Source organism: Chaetodon trifascialis, chromosome 22 (genome assembly GCF_039877785.1).
Source record: "Chaetodon trifascialis isolate fChaTrf1 chromosome 22, fChaTrf1.hap1, whole genome shotgun sequence".
NCBI lineage: Eukaryota > Metazoa > Chordata > Actinopteri > Chaetodontiformes > Chaetodontidae > Chaetodon > Chaetodon trifascialis.
The window spans coordinates 7,981,259-7,998,397 of NC_092077.1; the positions used below are offsets into that span (position 1 = coordinate 7,981,259).

At 43.0% G+C, this 17,139-nt stretch overlaps 1 protein-coding gene across 6 annotated transcripts in view; it reads left to right on the forward strand.

The window, feature by feature from the left end:
• LOC139350444 (kinesin-like protein KIF21A) overlaps positions 1–14,087 on the forward strand; it is a 30,391-nt gene extending 16,304 nt beyond the window's left edge. Inside the window, exons 7-37 of one of the 6 annotated variants that reach the window (XM_070991861.1) lie at positions 342–457; positions 685–880; positions 982–1,171; positions 1,566–1,629; positions 1,886–2,089; positions 2,693–2,743; positions 3,411–3,471; positions 3,559–3,670; positions 3,766–3,954; positions 4,049–4,248; positions 4,347–4,454; positions 5,066–5,134; positions 5,269–5,414; positions 5,498–5,636; positions 5,879–6,073; positions 6,563–6,658; positions 8,329–8,494; positions 8,752–8,772; positions 9,587–9,644; positions 10,196–10,250; positions 10,471–10,685; positions 10,893–11,066; positions 11,251–11,283; positions 11,406–11,542; positions 11,622–11,706; positions 11,809–11,898; positions 11,985–12,143; positions 12,233–12,350; positions 12,432–12,602; positions 12,748–12,947; positions 13,064–13,713. In XM_070991861.1, the coding sequence (XP_070847962.1) occupies positions 342–457; positions 685–880; positions 982–1,171; positions 1,566–1,629; positions 1,886–2,089; positions 2,693–2,743; positions 3,411–3,471; positions 3,559–3,670; positions 3,766–3,954; positions 4,049–4,248; positions 4,347–4,454; positions 5,066–5,134; positions 5,269–5,414; positions 5,498–5,636; positions 5,879–6,073; positions 6,563–6,658; positions 8,329–8,494; positions 8,752–8,772; positions 9,587–9,644; positions 10,196–10,250; positions 10,471–10,685; positions 10,893–11,066; positions 11,251–11,283; positions 11,406–11,542; positions 11,622–11,706; positions 11,809–11,898; positions 11,985–12,143; positions 12,233–12,350; positions 12,432–12,602; positions 12,748–12,947; positions 13,064–13,121 (3,876 nt within the window). In that variant the 3' untranslated portion in view covers positions 13,122–13,713. Of the gene's footprint in view, positions 1–341; positions 458–684; positions 881–981; positions 1,172–1,565; positions 1,630–1,885; positions 2,090–2,692; positions 2,744–3,410; positions 3,671–3,765; positions 3,955–4,048; positions 4,249–4,346; positions 4,455–5,065; positions 5,135–5,268; positions 5,415–5,497; positions 5,637–5,878; positions 6,074–6,562; positions 6,659–8,328; positions 8,495–8,751; positions 8,773–9,586; positions 9,645–10,195; positions 10,251–10,470; positions 10,686–10,892; positions 11,067–11,250; positions 11,284–11,405; positions 11,543–11,621; positions 11,707–11,808; positions 11,899–11,984; positions 12,144–12,232; positions 12,351–12,431; positions 12,603–12,747; positions 12,948–13,063 lie in introns of all 6 variants that reach the window. The other 5 variants (XM_070991862.1, XM_070991863.1, XM_070991860.1 and 2 more) reach the window with 5 other exon arrangements.
• Positions 14,088–17,139: the final 3,052 nt, after the last annotated feature.

Consider the following 17,139-nt stretch of genomic DNA (forward strand, 5'->3'; position numbering starts at 1 on the left):
AGGTCATAGTCATGGATAGTATTTATGCATTTGATCCATCATGTTTTAGTGTTGTTTTGCTGCATAAACTACTTGGAAAATTTGTTTTTCTTTGTTAGAGTGTGGATGGAAAGCACTGAATCTGTCATTTTTCATTAGCATTCGCCAGTGTCTGGTGATTTTGTGGAGGAAGAGAGCCCCCAGGTGGCCAAAACATTAATTGATCATTTACGTTCTTTCACTTACACAAGGGCCATTATCTAGACCTCCATTTATAGTTTTTTTTGTTGTTGTTGTTGAGTGTTATTTAGTCCCAATTTCAGCAAGTCCTGGGCTTGTTTTCACCCTCAAATATCCCTCAGCTCGCTTTGGGAAACGTCATCAGTGCTCTGGGAGACCGGAGTAAGCGCTCGACTCATGTGCCTTACAGGGATTCCAAACTGACCCGGCTGCTGCAGGACTCACTGGGTGGCAACAGGTTTGTGGGCTGAGTCTTGTTAAAATATATTAAACAAATTTGATAATGAATCACCAAAAACCCGACAGCTTTTTTGGTGCAGCGAAAGGAGGATGAAAGCATTAGTCGTGGTTCAAATGTTGAATGTCAGCCATTGCTAAGCCCAGTTATGGTTTCAGTACATTTGTATATAGACTAGCACAAAGTTTAAAATGTTTTAAGAAGCCTAGAAAATTATCTCCCTCCAGTCAAACGATGATGATCGCCTGTATCAGCCCGTCAGACCGGGACTTCATGGAGACCCTGAACACACTGAAGTATGCCAACAGAGCCCGGAACATTAAGAACAAGGTGGTGGTGAACCAGGACAGAGCCAGCCAGCAGATCAGCGCTCTCAGGACGGAAATAGCTCGACTGCAGATGGAGCTGATGGAGTACAAGACGGTAAGAAGGCAGAAGGAGAGGCTGGTGGGTGAAATGAGAGAAAAGAAAATCTGCGCAGATGAAAATAGTTCCTGATGTTAACTGGCCTGCCTGATGCTCAGGGGAAGCGGATGGTGGGTGAAGACGGCATGGAGGGTATCAACGACTTGGTGCATGAGAACTCCATGCTGCAGACGGAGAACAACAACTTGAGGGTGAGGGTGAAGGCCATGCAGGAGACCATCGACGCCCAGAGAGCCAGACTCACACAGGTTCTCAGTGACCAGGCCAACCAGGCCCTGGCTAGAGCAGGTGGGCACTGTGACGAGACTGCCCCGTTAAAAACACCAAAATCACAGCAGTTTACTCACATACGCCTTTTTTTTATTGTTGTTGTTGCAGCTACAGCAACGTCCAAGCTGCTCAGATCACATGTTTTGGCACAGACACACTGTTTTAGCTATTTTAGTTTAGCGTGTTAGCATGCTAACATTTGCTAATAAGCACTAAGGTCAAAGTACAACTGAGCCTGATGGGAATATCATTTGTTCCGCAGGTTTTTAGTCTTAAATGTATTGGATGCATTAAAATTTTGACGTAATGAAGCACTGCAAGACTAAAGAGTTGTTTTGTTTGTAGTAGTTTTACAGTGTGTCACATATTGTATATATTGTACTGTATGTTAAAACTGTGCCTCTGCTTACAGGTGAGGGTAATGAAGAGATCGGGAATATGATTCAGAATTACATCAAAGAAATCGAGGAGCTTAGGTACGTAGTGAACACATTGTTCATTTGATTTTATATTATTCTAGTCGGCCTATTATTATTTAATCAGCAGCCATTCCTGCTCTGCACAAGCATTGCCTAAAGTAATTATACCCAGAAAACAAGTAAAGACAGCAGGAATAATTAACTCATTATATTACAAAGTCTCATTCAGATCAAGTTATGTTGAAAGTGTCATAGCAATTAAAAACACTTATTCATGTGTTCATGTGCTCTGACGCTTCTCCTCCTCTCTCAGAGCTAAACTTCTTGAAAGCGAGGCTGTGAGCGAGAACCTCAGGAAGACGTTGTCTCGCGCCTCCACGCGCTCCTCGCTGTACGGCGGGCCCGGCTCCTTCTCCACCGCCCCCTTCCTTCCTGAGAAGGAGACCAGCGACGTCATCCAGATGGCCAAGAAAGACCTAGAGAAGCTGAAGAAGAAGGAGAAGAAGAAGAAGAAGAGGTATAGTGCGGGATTCGCGTTGTGCATTTCATGCTGTCAGTTGTTATCTGAGCCTTCCTCAGAGGCGTAGTCCAATGATACAAGCGTTGTGAAGACGCTGAAAATAGAGAGTCTTTGTGTTTGTCTGTTGCCATGGCGAGGTTGTGTTTCCTGGTGTGTTGTGGGTAATTATTTCCTGGTTCCCTGCATCAGCAGTTTACACCCTGATGTTTCTCTAATGGAATGGCGGCTGGATTGAGACAAGATGATAGTGAAAGCCATTAATGATGATGGGCACTCTGGCACGCTGAAGCACAATGATCATTTATCCTTAAGTTTGGAGTGTTTTTATAACGTGTCTGTGCACTTTCTACACTTGCAAGGGCCAGCTCGAGCTCATTTCACATGTGATCCGGTCTCCATGATCATTGTTCATCGCTGTTTGAGCACACTGTGTTTGTGAGTGTCTCTGCACTCACCTGGTCTTTCTTGCTGCTCTCTCACTTTCTGTCTTTCTCCCGTCTCGTAACATTCCCTCACTTGCCCCAACCTCTGCGGCTCCTCTACCTCCTCCTCACCTCCACGCCTCACCCCCCATCCTCCCACCCCGCTCTCTCTCCAAAGACTTAGGCAATATGAAGAGAATCACCACCACACACCGGTCGAACATGCCAGGTTTGCCACACCCCATCCAGATCTTTCAGATCTGAAACTGGTTCAATTACCAGCCGTGCAAATCATATCGCTTTGTGCTTGGATTGAAATGCACAAAGTAATTGACGGGATTTCAGTTGATTGTTGACCCAGGTCAAACCCAAAATATCCCCTTTTAAGTGACTAATCTCTAACTTCTTCTGCACCTACAGGTGGTTTACACTCCTGGAGGGAAATCTTTTAACCACCTCTTCCTCTTAACCCTTTGTTTAGTCTCTCTTTTCCTCTTCACTGCACACGGAAAGACGTTGATCAGATCTCACCATCAATAGCGACTCATATAGAGCGCAAAAACATCAAGTTTGATTTAAGTTTTTAAGATGATGGTCAACAAATCTTCAAAGTCTTAAAATGAAATCAGCTTGTAATGTGAATGGAAGTAACTTTTAATCATTATCGGTTAATCATTGTCTTTCCCAGTGTATCATTAATGTCGCTCCCCCCATGCAGTCACAGTGAAATCATCCATTAATCAACACTGATTCCGCATCTGCTCCTGATCATTTGCATGGTCGTGTTACCCATCCTTGTTGTATATTGAACTGCAGTTAATGCCAAATCTAACCTACAGTATCTACAAGCACTCTGCCTGGGTTGGTCGCTGGCAAACAGTCTTTTCCTCTTTCAGCGTGATCAAAGAGGGAGTGCCAGACAACGAGCAGGAGCGAGGCAACGATGAGGTGGAGGTGGTAGGTGGACAATCACAAAATCAAGCTTTTAGGTTTCATTTCTTAGTGTGTATCGTCTTCTTCATGTGTGTGCTTCCGTGTTGCCAGGAGGGCAGCGACCACGAAGAGGGCGAGGATGCGGATGGAGAGGAGGAGGACGAGGACATGGTGGGAGATGAGACGTCTGACGAGTCTGACTCCGAAGAGCTTGAGGAGAAAGGTACAGTTAGCTGTCGTTATGTGCTGCTGCTGCTGCTTCTTCTTGGTCGTCACGTGATAGAGGCATCGGGATCTGACGATGCGTTTGTGTGGCAGAGAACGTCCAGGCCGACCTGGCCAACATCACCTGTGAGATCGCCATCAAGCAGAAGCTGATAGACGAGCTGGAGAACAGCCAGCGGCGTTTGCACACTCTCAAGCAGCAGTACGAGCAGAAGCTGATGATGCTGCAGAACAAGATCAAAGACACACAGCTGGAGAGGGACAAAGTGCTGCATAATATGGGTAAGAGACACAGGCAAACGTCCGAAACGGATAGGATAAAGAAACTGAAACGAATGAAAAGCTGCACTCTCATCGTTTTCTTGTTCATCTCCAGGCTCAGTGGAGTCAGGCACGGAGGAGAAGGCCAAGCGGATCAAAGCGGAGTACGAGAGGAAGCTGAGCTCCATGAACAAAGAGCTGCAGAAGCTCCAGTCAGCTCAGAAGGAGCACGCCCGCCTGCTGAGGAACCAATCACAGTACGAGAAGCAGCTCAAGAAGCTCCAGCTGGATGTGACAGAAATGAAGAAGACCAAGGTAAAGGGATAGGTCTTATTTTGGTTTTCCCTTTTCTCTGTCACATTTGTCTCATTGCATTGCTGACTTTCTCCTGTTGCGGCGTATTTATCCACCAGGTGGTGCTGATGCGTCAGATGAAGGAGCAGCAGGAGAGGAACAGAGCCACGGAGTGCAGGAGGAACAGGGAGATTGCCTCTCTGAAGAAAGAGCAGCGCAGAGCTGAGGTGACGAAGATGGAAACATTCACACAGAGCTTTTCATTTATTTTCTGACATATTCATTCACATCTCACTTTTATTTGGTTTATTTTGCATATAAGGTAAATCCACCTATGTTGATACATGTCAAAAGAAATAGTTGCACTTTATTTTAAGGTACACACATTATTGGTCATCACAAAGCACTTTTTAATACCTTATTCTGGGGGTTGGGGTTCTTTCTGGTTATATGTTATTAAGATCAGAACTCATGTACAAGCATGAGCATCATTAAGCAGTAATTCGAGGGTTATTGAGGAAAAAACTTTAATGGTAAGGTAGTTGTATAATTTGTCATGCAGAATAAAGCATTAATACCTGCTTTATAATGACTAATAAAGAGCTAATATGCTACTAATATGGATGCTAATAAGCAGCTAGTTAATGGTGAATGTGTACTTTAATGCAAGGTAAAATATTTTGTACATCTTAGTTAGTACCCTCAAATTGATGTAAGTTCAGTGGTAACAATGTAATAATTATTTATTTGTTGATATGCTTGGATGATGACTCACTCACTCTCTCACCAACCCTTCACTTTCTCACGTCAGATGACATAATATCATTTCCCCTTCCAGCACCAACTGAAGCAGATGGAGGCCCAGAAAAGACAACAGGAGCTGATTCTTCGCAGGAAGAATGAAGAGGTTTGACACACACACACACACACACACACACACACACACACACACACACACACACACACACTCAGAGAGTATGGATGGTATCACAAGGTTTGCATTCACTTTAATGTGCAAAATCACTCTCTGAACTGTGTCAGGTGACAGCTCTGCGGCGGCAGGTGAGGCCTGTGTCTGGGAAGGCGAGCAGGAAGGTGAGCTTACCTGAACCTCTCCAGGAGCCCTCACATAGAGCCACCTCAGGGAGGATGCATACCTCTGGAGTGTCCCCGTCCAATGGAGCCAGGTACGGCGTCTCAGCATGTTTATCTGAATTAAGGTGTGTTTACTCAGTTAACAATTCTACAAGAGCCATGTCTCGCTCCTCAGGAGTTCCCCAGTGCGGATGGGAAGCATCAGCAGGACAGCCAGGGCCAAGTGGCAGTCACTGGAGAGACGTGTCACTGACATCATCATGCAGAGGATGACCATCTCGAACATGGAGACAGATATGAACAGAATGCTGAAGGTAACACCCATCCCATCAGAGTCAAGATGGTCGGGCAAAAATAAAACAAGAAGGGAAAAAATTGTGTTTTCACTTCCCATCCCATTTAAAATAAATGGAAAATAATATTTGCCTGTGAACCTTTGCAGGATAAAAATCATTGCTGACAATTTTTTTTTAAATGTGTATGAACTAGCTTCTTTGTCCCTTATTGTTCCCGTCTCATCTCGATTCCCTCCGCCTAAATTCTGCTTGCACTCCAGCAACGGGAGGAGCTGACCAGGCGGAGGGAGCGAGTGTCCAGAAAGAAAGAAAAGATGGCGGTGGATGGTGCAGACGCTGACCGCTCCCTGGCCTCCCTGAACGAGGAGCTGGAGTCTCTGACTGCCAACATCGACTATATCAATGACAGCATCGCCGACTGTCAGGCCAACATCATGCAGATGGAGGAGGCCAAGGTGAGGTGGTGGAGAATGCCAAGAGTCTTATTCCTTTGTAGTGTTTACAGTTAGAATGCTAAATAAATTAAAATGTCAGGTAGAGGAAGGATTCTTACCATTCTTACGCCATACTTTGATTTTTTGATTTTTCCTGGACAATCACAGTTGCTCACAGCACATAATGATGTGTCTCACCACCTCATTAGCTAGTATGTGTCTGTACTGGACTGTAGCCCCTAGCAAACAACAGGGAAATAATTGCACAGTTCATCACCACTGACAGCCTTTTCGACCTCATTTAGAAAAATAAACATCAGGCGCTTATTTGTCAGAATAACAAAGACTCCATAAAACAACAACCACTGGCAGTGCGGCCCTTAAATACAGCACAAAATGCAGGTCCAGCATGTTATTATTACTGAACTCAAGAATTGGTCCAGAGAGTACTCTATGACTGTGTTTCTTCCATTGCCACTTTGTTGAATGTGTTCTTCTTGTTGGTTACAGGAGGACACAGTTGATGTGACCGCAGTGATCAGCTCCTGTAATTTATCAGAGGCCCGCTTCCTTCTGGACCATTTCATGACTCTGACCATCAATAAGGTACCTCCTGCCCTTGTTGACTTAATGGAATTTCAGTCATAATGTTATCAGTGTGTCTTTGTTTGCTCTGTACAATACATCTAGAAATTACAATATATCGTTAGCCTAATAGCATAATTGCCTAAGTCATGTTTTAAGGTTTTCGGGCGATAAGGCAGGATGAAGCAGCAGTGTCAGGAGAGTAGAGTTAGGCAGATATCTCAATTTGGACAAAAAATGACTTAGGCAATTATGCTATGAGGCTAACGATATGTAAAACAAAAGAGGTGCATGAACAATACTTCAACAGGTTTTACAACAAACAGGCCAACACCTACATTCACGCCGCTCTCTGTCAATCAGAAGAATTAAATTGATTAAAAGACTTCAGCTTGTCTAGTTTTAAGAGTTTCTGCTGGTTGTTCCATTTGTGTGGTGCATAGTTTATTTTTAATGCCAGTTTCCCAATCTCAGTATTGACATGTTGATGTTTGAGGACCAAATAGTCTTGGGATCTAGTGCAGTGCTGACTTTCATTTCTAGTTAAGAAAACATTAGAAATACTCAGGTAATTTGCCAAAAAGTGCTTTATTGATAAATAGAACACAGTGCTGTTCTCTTCTGACTGCTAACGTCTACCGTCCCACTTACTCATATAGTAAACATCGATGTCTTCTGAAACCATCCCCAGTTATGAACCTAAGAGGCGAATGATAGCCTGCATCCAGAGGTTTAAGAGTGGAGGACTGTGGAGTTTTCTACAGAACAACATATATTTTGTTTTATCTGGGCTTAACAGTAATTTAAGATCAATCAAAGTTTGCTGCACAGTACAGATGTCAAAATGCAAATTTTGAACCTTCTGGACAACAGGGGGTGTTGTTGTGTATAGGATAGCATCATCCTCATACACATGAATTGACCTGTTTCTAACTTTTTCATCTAATTTACTTGTGAACTTGTGACTAAAACTTGTGAATAAAAGTTGTCTCAGAGTAGAACCCTGTGGCACACCTTTGTTAATGCTCATAAAACTGGGCTGATAAAAGGGCAACACACTCCTGCTTAAGAACTAACGCACTAGCAGCGTTGTTCAAGACTTTCCCCGCCACTGTCGCAGTGCTATGCTCCGGTCAAAACCTGATAGATAAGATTTTAAAAATGGAGTGTGGAGATAAAAATGTTCTCAGTTTGGAAAGCTCATCTGACTGACCTCCTTTATTGCCAAGGTATGACGTAGGCTGCCTTCCGCAGGTCAGGGATGCATCAACGGATACCCATATCAATCTAAATACATGGACTGTATGAATTTGATTGCATTATGATTTGATCTGTTGGTTGTTGTGGAAACTACAATTTGTCTGCTTGTTGTGCTCCTCGTAGCTCCTTTATAAGATTGAATCTGATGACTTTTAATGGACCAAGTTGATTAAATTAAGTTTCAATTAGATGAGATGAGATTAGATTTGATGAAACCTAATTGGTCCTGTGAGGAAAATGTGTTCAACCCGGCAGCAAAGAACAAATGAAGAAGAAGTGGAAGTAATTATAACAACATGGACTGCTCAAGGTGAAGACACAGAGCATTCATTAGATTTGCCTGTTTGTGAGACACACAAACGATTAAAGAAAAAGAATTTATTGCCGTGCCTGCAGTGATAACCCATCTGCTGCGTCGGGGGTCTTGTCAGGGTCTGCAGGCGTCTCAGAAGGATTCCCAGCTGAAGGTGATGGAGGGCAGGTTGAAGCAAACAGAGATCAACAGTGCCACCCAGAACCAGCTGCTGTTCCACATGCTAAAGGAGAAAGCAGAGATAAACCCGGAGCTGGATGCCCTGCTGGGCAGTGCTCTGCAAGGTGGGGAAACTCCAGTGAATCAGTGCCGTCCGAGCATGTCAGTCACCTGTTTTAATCAACATTCCTTTCACCATATGGCTACGTTTTATTCTGAAGGCCTGGCAAAGACATTTGATACTCAGTCATGAAAAGATTCAAACAAGTTTTTCACTGAAACAAAAAGCAGGCCTGTCAAATAAAAAGTAGCCCTTTTCTCATCTTTGGGTTTGATTTTGATTTGATTGTTTTCTTTGTTTGTTGTGTCGGTGTGAACTCAGAGTTAGGTTACCTGTCGCCGGGTGAGTATGAGATGCATAGCAATGTGGTTGTGTTTGAGAGAGCGTGGCAAATGCACACTGCAAGATTTCCTTTAAATGTTCCCCCCAATGAAGGCAAATGTGGAATTTCAGTGAAAGATCAAGAAAAACATTCCACTTTTTCAAAGATTAGGGGTGTTTTACAGAGAAACTCCTGTTTCCTTTGTTTTTTCACCTAAAAAATGACTCAATAGAAGTTCTGGTTGTATAGGAATTGATATACCCAACCTTTATTCTATTTTTGATGCATTTAATGTGCTATTGGTAACTATGTTTCTGAACTAGATTCAGAAATCTTGTAGTGTGCATCAACCCTCAGTCTTTTAAAAACTAACCAGTGAAAGTAACTCTGCCATGTTGTGCATGATGTGTTCAGTTGCCCCACCTGCTAACAAGTCCCACATACTCAAGTTTTCTTCACTAAAACTAAACTGCAATAAAAATCCACACTGGAGCTGGACTCAAAGCCAAAGTCTCATGTTCACAGCAGTTTGTGTGTCTGCATTTGTGTGTTTTTATCTTCCCAACACTGTAGCCTCCAGTCGCTTTACACTAATGACACCCGATTGTCCCCCTTGATCTAAAGCTGAACCTGGTGACCTTTGTTGTGAATTGCTGAAGCTGTAGTCATTGTTGTGCTGTAATATTAAGCTTTCTGAATGGACCTGAAAATCCAGTTTAATGACAGATGTATTGCACCATTAAGGAAAAACACTTCTATTCTTTGCAAATTAGGTGAGAAGTCCTATTTTTTTTCACTATGTGTGTTAATGTGTATATATTTTATATAATACAGAGAATGGAGATGACAGCAGCAGTGACGAGTCCACCCCTAGTCCGGCCACTGAGGGCAGGTAAATGCAAGACCACCTTTTAAGCTTTGTTAAAAACAGTTAGCTTGTGTTTTTCTGTGTGTTCACAGTGAATAGGCATTTCTTATGTCCCAATGTGCAAAGCACAGGTGTAATTGATTACATTAATTATCCATTTAGATGTGTCACTTAGGGTCTCTTCATACTGCACATGGTGGCTCACTGGGACACTTAAATGGAACAAGCCATCACTGGTGTTAAATTTAATTACACTTATGCTGTAGACAAGGGCTTTAATGCTCAGCAGTCTTTTGTTTCTACACATCCACAGCACACAGGTGGGTTTAACTCTGGCTGTACAAGCCTACTACACATCAAAAGTGAAAACAGCTGTGTGGGTGGACCATGGGGGCGGAGGGCCTTTAGAGAACTCATATACTTGTTGTTAGCAGTGTTAATGGATGGCAGCATAGCCAAGTCATCATCTGTGTTCTGAAGTGCTTGTTCTGTTCGTCATGCAAACATTACACCTGCTTGACGTTAGTATGTTAGCGTGCGCTGGGTGTGACTGGAAATCTCTGACTTTCTTTCAGCACACTGGCATCAGATCTAATGAAGTTATGTGGTGAATCCAGACCGAGAGGCAAGGTACTGTGCTGTGCACGTGATACACTGTGAAATGGTTTCTTAGCAGAGCCGTGTACTCTGTGTCCCGTCAAAAGCAAATATTCTACGTCCTATTTTAGTTCTTACAACTACAACTTTTTCAACTCCACAGTAGCTATTTATAGGACTTGGGGTGATCACACTGCTCCATTGACTCATGACTCAGCTGAATATTGAGCCAAAAACTATTCTGCTCCCTCAGGCTCGCAGGCGGACCACCACCCAGATGGAGCTGCTGTATGCCAGCAGTGGGGATCTGTCCTGTGAATCCCCCACTGCAGACTTCTCGACCCCTCTGCTGCCCCTCGCAGAGCGTCTGGAAGGGCCGGCAGACATGCAGGCTAACGCGCTTGGTCAAACCCCTGACCGCGAGCAAACTGTTTCCCCATCTGCGCTGTCTGCCAGGCCAGCTGGCATGTAAGTGTTTAAGGCAGCATTTTTCAGTTTTAGATAAACAGGACAAGATGTTTTTCTCTGTTTGAAATGTTAAATATTTATTTTGTGGATGGATTATTATCACAAGTTCATTATTCAGCACCGAGTCGCTCCAAAATATTGATTGCAAGGCAGTTTGGGAAGATTCAGTCCACTCGCCCACGCTTCTGACTCTTTTACTGTCTGTAGTTCTGGATCCAGGTCACCTACAGGGACTGAGAGGAGGCAACTGGAGCGCTCGCCCCTCAGCCGAAGGAAGGCGCAAGAGAAAGGACCCACGCCGACACACATCCCAGCACCTGCACAAACACTTCCACTTAGTGCAGCAGAGGCTAAAGCTAAAGGCAGTGACTACAAATCACTGTAAGTGAACAATACCATCAGTAATAATCTGTCTGTAATTTTCTTTGAACTGAAAATGTCCTAATTATAACAGCATTCAAAGCAAACCAACACATCAATAAACCCAATGGATCTTAATGACAAACATAATTAAAAATGTAGTATGTATTACACATACTAACTCTTTTCTTTTCTTTTTATTCAGGTTGGAGGAGTCACCTGTGTTTGAAGGCCACAGGTGATGATCTTCTATTAATCGATATTCTGTCTGCTTTTTAAATCGAAATCAACTGGGCGTCTTCTTTTAATATACAAACTTTAAGATATCTTGCTTTTGTCATCATGTCATGTGTGTTACAGAGGAGTGATCAACCCTGTGACGGCCCCCAAGAACAGCCGCGGGGCCAAACTTCAGTGTGTCTATGTTGCAGAGGGGCACACCAAACCTGTTCTCTGCGTGGATGCCACAGATGATCTGCTCTTCACAGGATCCAAAGGTTAGAAGCTAAATTGCCTGCAGCTCAGAAAACACATCGCAGTGTTTTTGTCCACTCTCTAACATGTGCACGTTTTCAGATCGTACGTGTAAAGTCTGGAACTTGGTGACGGGTCAGGAGATTATGTCTCTGGCAGATCATCCCAGCAGTGTCGTCTCAGTCAGGTACTAGCATGCAACCATAGCACAAGTTAAATAGCAGTAATAGTAGTAATTAGTAGAAGTTTTTGGGGGAATAACTTCCTGGTATTTATTGTTATTTTTCAGGTATACTTCTAGTCTGGTCTTCACTGTTTCTACTGCTTACATCAAAGTCTGGGACATACGAGACTCTGCCAAGTGTATCCGCACGCTCACGTAAGTAATTCATCTTCTTCGTCCTACATCTTTGCAGCTTGACAAAGTATAATGCCACAAATGCTGAGTATTTCTGTGGGTGTCAGGTCGTCAGGCCAGGTGGGTTCAGGGGACACCTGCTCCTCTGTCAGGAGTTTATCCATCCCACCAGGAGAGAGTCAGATCAACCAGATCGCCCTCAACCCGTCCGGCTCATTCCTCTATGCTGCAGCTGGCAACGCTGTACGCATGTGGGACCTCCGCAAGTGAGTTCATATGCAGATTAGAGTCGTAGTGGTTCAAACCATTCAGATAAAGCAGAATTAATCTCCTCTTCTTCCCTTTCTTTCACTAGGTTTGTGTCCACGGGGAAGCTGACTGGCCATTTGGGGCCTGTCATGTGCCTGACCGTTGACAAATTAGGCAACGGACAGGATGTTGTCCTCACTGGCTCCAAAGACCACCATGTTAAAGTAAGAGACAGACGTGCGCACACATAGCTGGAAATAAAATCAAATGTCTGTGTGTATGTAATAAACAGTTTGTTTTTCCAGATGTTTGAAGTGGCAGAAGGAGCTCAGGGGAGCATCAGCTCCAGCCACACGTTCGATCCCGCTCATCAGGATGGCGTGGAGTCTCTGGCCGTGCACGGAGATGTTTTCTACAGTGGCTCCAGAGACTACTACATCAAGAAGTGGGATTTAGCCAGTAAACAGCTGATACAGGTACGTTAATACCATGGCGCCATGGCATTCATTCAGGAGCCAGAAGCTTTTTTCTCTCCAGATTTCAGTTAAATCAGCTGAAACTTCTTAAAAGCTGCAATCTGATCTGAGATACAGAATAAACTCTGGCTGTTGTTTCGTCCAGCAGTCTGTCAGTGCTCAGACAGACTGGGTTAGCGCTCTGGGTGTGGTGCCAGGCTCCCCGGTGCTGCTCAGCGGATGCAGAGGAGGGCTGCTGCGCCTCTGGCACGTCGACTCACTTGCGCCCCTCGGCGAGGTTCGGGGGCACGACAGTCCCATCAACGGCCTGGCCACCAACAGCAGCCAGCTGTTCACTGCCTCAGAGTGAGCCACAAAACTTACGCTTTGTTGATTAAAGCCTATGGTGATAGTTAATCTGCAGTAGAGCTGTTTTTGTTGAACTTTTTCCTGTGTGTGTGTGTGTGTGTATTTTTTGTCAGTGATCGCACAGTGAAGATTTGGGAAGCCAGAGGATCTCTGGAGGAGGGAGTCCACTGACGCCTGCTTCCTCATAATCACCAAACAAACTTGAAATCGAGGATCGCCTTTGTCCAATCATAGTGGATCATTTGTGGTGCAACTCTGTCACCCGTGACTTGTGTCTGATGGGAGCCCAAAGTGGGTCTGGAGACTGCAAGTGTGTTCAAGATTGAAAAATAATCTTTACACACTGATCCTTCACTGATGGCGCACAGGGATCAGTTTCAGGGAAGTCTAATTAGATGGGACTGCTTTCAGTCCATTGAGCTGAGTGTACTTTACTTGATATTTTAGGTCTAGATGCATCACGGTGGAGCCACTCGAGCTTCCAGTAGAGCTCCAAGGATGACACAACAGCTGCAACGGACAGCATCTTTCAGAACAGCGGCAGAAAACAATAGAATGAAAGTAAAAATATGGATTTGTGGATCTGTGTCGGTCGATCCAGTCGTCTCTCCTGTGCTTTCTACATTCCTCAGTTCAGTACTGAACAACATGGATACCTTCTTTGCATATTGTGACTTTTGCCGGAGATGCTGAGGAAAAAACTTTTGGTTAAAGGCTTTGTTTTCTTGCACAATGTTGCTGTCCACTAAAATTAAGATCACTGAAAAAGACAAGACTTGGAGATCTCCTGCCCACCAGCAATAACTGTGAGTCTATCCTGTGTGTTCAAGCAGTGTGTATTGTCTTTGCTCATTTTGCGTATGCGTGTGTGTTCTCTGTAACAAAGGACCAAATAACTACTGAAACTGCAATGGTCTTATTCTTCAGCTGTTACTGCCAAACCTAGCGGAACATCAGAGGCCTCTAAATAATACATCTGTGCTCCTTCGACAGGGTCCTTTTTCCTCTTCACATTTCTGCATTTCTTCCAGTGTTTTTGTCAGCGTTAAGTCAGTGTTCATTAAATTAACTGCTGACTGATATTATATCTCTCTGAAACTGTGTCATCATGGCTGAACAACAATAGTCCCGCAGACTGAAATTTGAAAGCTACTTAGTCAAGCAGTGGAACAGATTAACTACAAACAAAATATTTCCTTTAGCCTTTAGTAATCTGTAATTAAATACCTTTAAATATATGATGTAAAGGTAAAGCTCTCATTCCAAGAAGTTGGGACATCTAGAGCAGAATGTGATCACTTGCTGGTCTTTTCCTTCGTAAAAATTGTCAGTAAATGCAGTTCAATTTATTTTACATCTTGCTCAGTGTCACAACTTTGTGGAATCGGAGCTTAACTCATGCTATCGTGTAAATAATTTCAGTTTCTGAGGCTGAGACAGCAGTTATTTCTACTCTGCTTTGCTAGGCTAGTTAGCCTTTAGCGGCATTAGTTCAACTGGTGTTACCTTTTCTCTGTTATTATCCAAATTAGCTACTGCCTTATTTATATGGTCTAACAAACTCAAATATTAAGACTTTAAATGCAGGGAAGAGGTAGGAAAACATTAAATTAGCTTTCACCAGCTAGCCTTAACTCGCTAGCTTGTAGTAACTGACTACAGTTTGTTTTTTACCGCTGTTTTTCAAATTTGATATGTTGGGTTTTTTTGTACACTCTGTGGTATAATGATTTTGTAGATGGTAAAAACAGATGTCAAAAGGTAAGATTGTGGTCTCAGCTTTGTCCGAGCTTTTCAAGAAAAACAGCCAACCCTGCTTTTATCTGTGAATCGACTTTTTAACACCAGGCAAGATGGCTGCTGCATTCAGGTTAAAACGTTTAGGTGTCTCAATGTTTCCCAAACAATTTCAGTCAATGATGTGCTGTCAGCAGTCACAAATAGCAGCTGGGCATCTGGTTTCAGTATTCTCGGGTTGATACGCTGACAGTTTCCAAGCATTTGTAGCCATAAGTGTTTTTCATTCCCTCTGCTGAATGGTTTTACTTTCCTTTCGGCTCCCCTCTGGCTTCTCCGACCTGCATCTCTGAGATCTCCAACAAACGTTCTCTGACTTCCACGATTTTGATTCTTCCCATGAAAAGGTTGCCCACCGAGTATTAGCTCTGTCTTGGCTGTGCAACAGCTGCAAAAGCTGAAGTACGACCCTGGCAGCAAGTGATTTTAGGAAACAAAACAAACTATGCAGAAGTTGAAGATGTCAGTCCTTCATTTGATGGAATCAAGCACCTTGTAATTCCTAAGTTATGAGATATGACAAGTTTTGTGCAAACATCTGTTCCTGGAAGGTGTGTGTGTGTGTGTGTGTGTGTGTGTGTGTGTGTGTGTGTGTGTGTGTGTGTGTGTGTGTGTGTGTGTGTGTGTGTGTGTGTGTGTGTGTGTGTGTGTGTGTGTGTGTGTGTGTGTGTGTGTGTTCAATTAATGTGATAAGTTCTTCAGTTCTCCATGTATTGTTCATCTCTGCTGTCTTCGTGTCTGTGAACTGCACACATGCAGCAGTTAATCATATCAAACATTGTGCAGTCTTTGGAATATGAATTTGAAATGCTGTTATTTATTTATTTCTTTTCCTGATTTTTGACTTTGCTGTCTTCCTTATCAATGAGATGTCAAACTCATTTCCATCTAATGCCTCTTAGCATCACAGACAAGGACTGCACAGAATAAATGGGATGGATTTCTCCATAATCGGAGATGTGTAATCAGTGCCTGTAATAAATCCTGAACTGTGGGTAGTGACTGTTGAATCAATGTCTGATCAATGCGGGCGATCCCCTAGGATAGTTCATTATCATGAACTACTTTATCATGAGTGTCCTTTAAATTCGTTGAAAAAACACTTGCTGCTCTGGTTTGAATTTTGGACTTAGACATTGTTAGCAATGCTAAATATCAATGGGATTCAAATAATTGCACTGAAGTATCGAACTTTTTACAACTTTAAATCGCTTTTTTTCCCCATGTATAATAGATATGTAGTATAAGAGCAGGATTGAAATTGTTACAAATTGACTTATGCTTGAATTTCAAGATAAATAATCCCCCGAAAGAAACAATATCAGCTGTAAGTATTCATTTTTGATAATAAATCAGATGCTGCTTAAGGTCTTAATTATCCCTATAATTGTAGTTGTATCTTATTTTGAAATTTGACTGTAAATTTGCTCCTGTGTAAATACGACTGTTGTTTTCTTCCTGCTGATTCTCTCGTGATTGAAATGTCAGGTACAATGTGAAGATACATTTTAAAATAAAACATGGTTTTACAAGTGTTCATTCCGCATTTTTTTGCTGGTAATGTATTAAAGCATTATGACCACATGGTGGTAGTACTGTATAATGTCAAGTTATCATATTGGATATGATACTGTGGTAACTTTGGTATTTGTGAGCTTTGTGTTTCCCCAGTAAAAACTTCAATGACGCAGTCTGATCGTAGGAGATGTTTAAAGAAGACAGCTGCAGGCAGCCTGTTTAACATTTCCTGTTTTAATTTGTATTCTTCATTGTGACTCAGTGGTTACCTCCAACCATCCCCCAAATACTTCTGTAAAGTGGAGGATAGGGGAGCACTGCTTCTCAAGAAAAATCCACAGACAGCCTCACTAGACACCTTATTCCAGTATATGGGACTCTTGTATATAACCTGACAGCAAATTACACAGTCTCTGGATCCTCTCTGGCCTCACTAAATCATCATTTATCTGCAGCTGGTTTCAGTCCTCCTTTAATTATAACTTCAGGCAGTAATATCGTATCCTATGATTTAGTCCAGCGCAGTAGACACCGACAGAAATGGAGAGAGGTGGAAAAGGGTAAGAAACTCCCCCTGAAGACACAAATTAATGTGAACAGTGACGGAAGGATCAATATTTAATGTTCAGCTGTACTGAGAGCAGCAGAGTGTTAATTGGCCTCGCAGGAGCAGAGCATTGACTCGTGGTTGCCTCACGCTACCTTGAGCGCGCTTCTTTTCTCCTGTACTTTAAACTAATGAGTGCTTTCGGATGACACAACACACACCCACAATATACTGTTCAACCTAATTAACATAAGTTATTTCCTTATTTTCTCTGCTGTTTTTGACAGCATTTTGCTAAGTGATTTTGCATCATGTCATAACATTGTC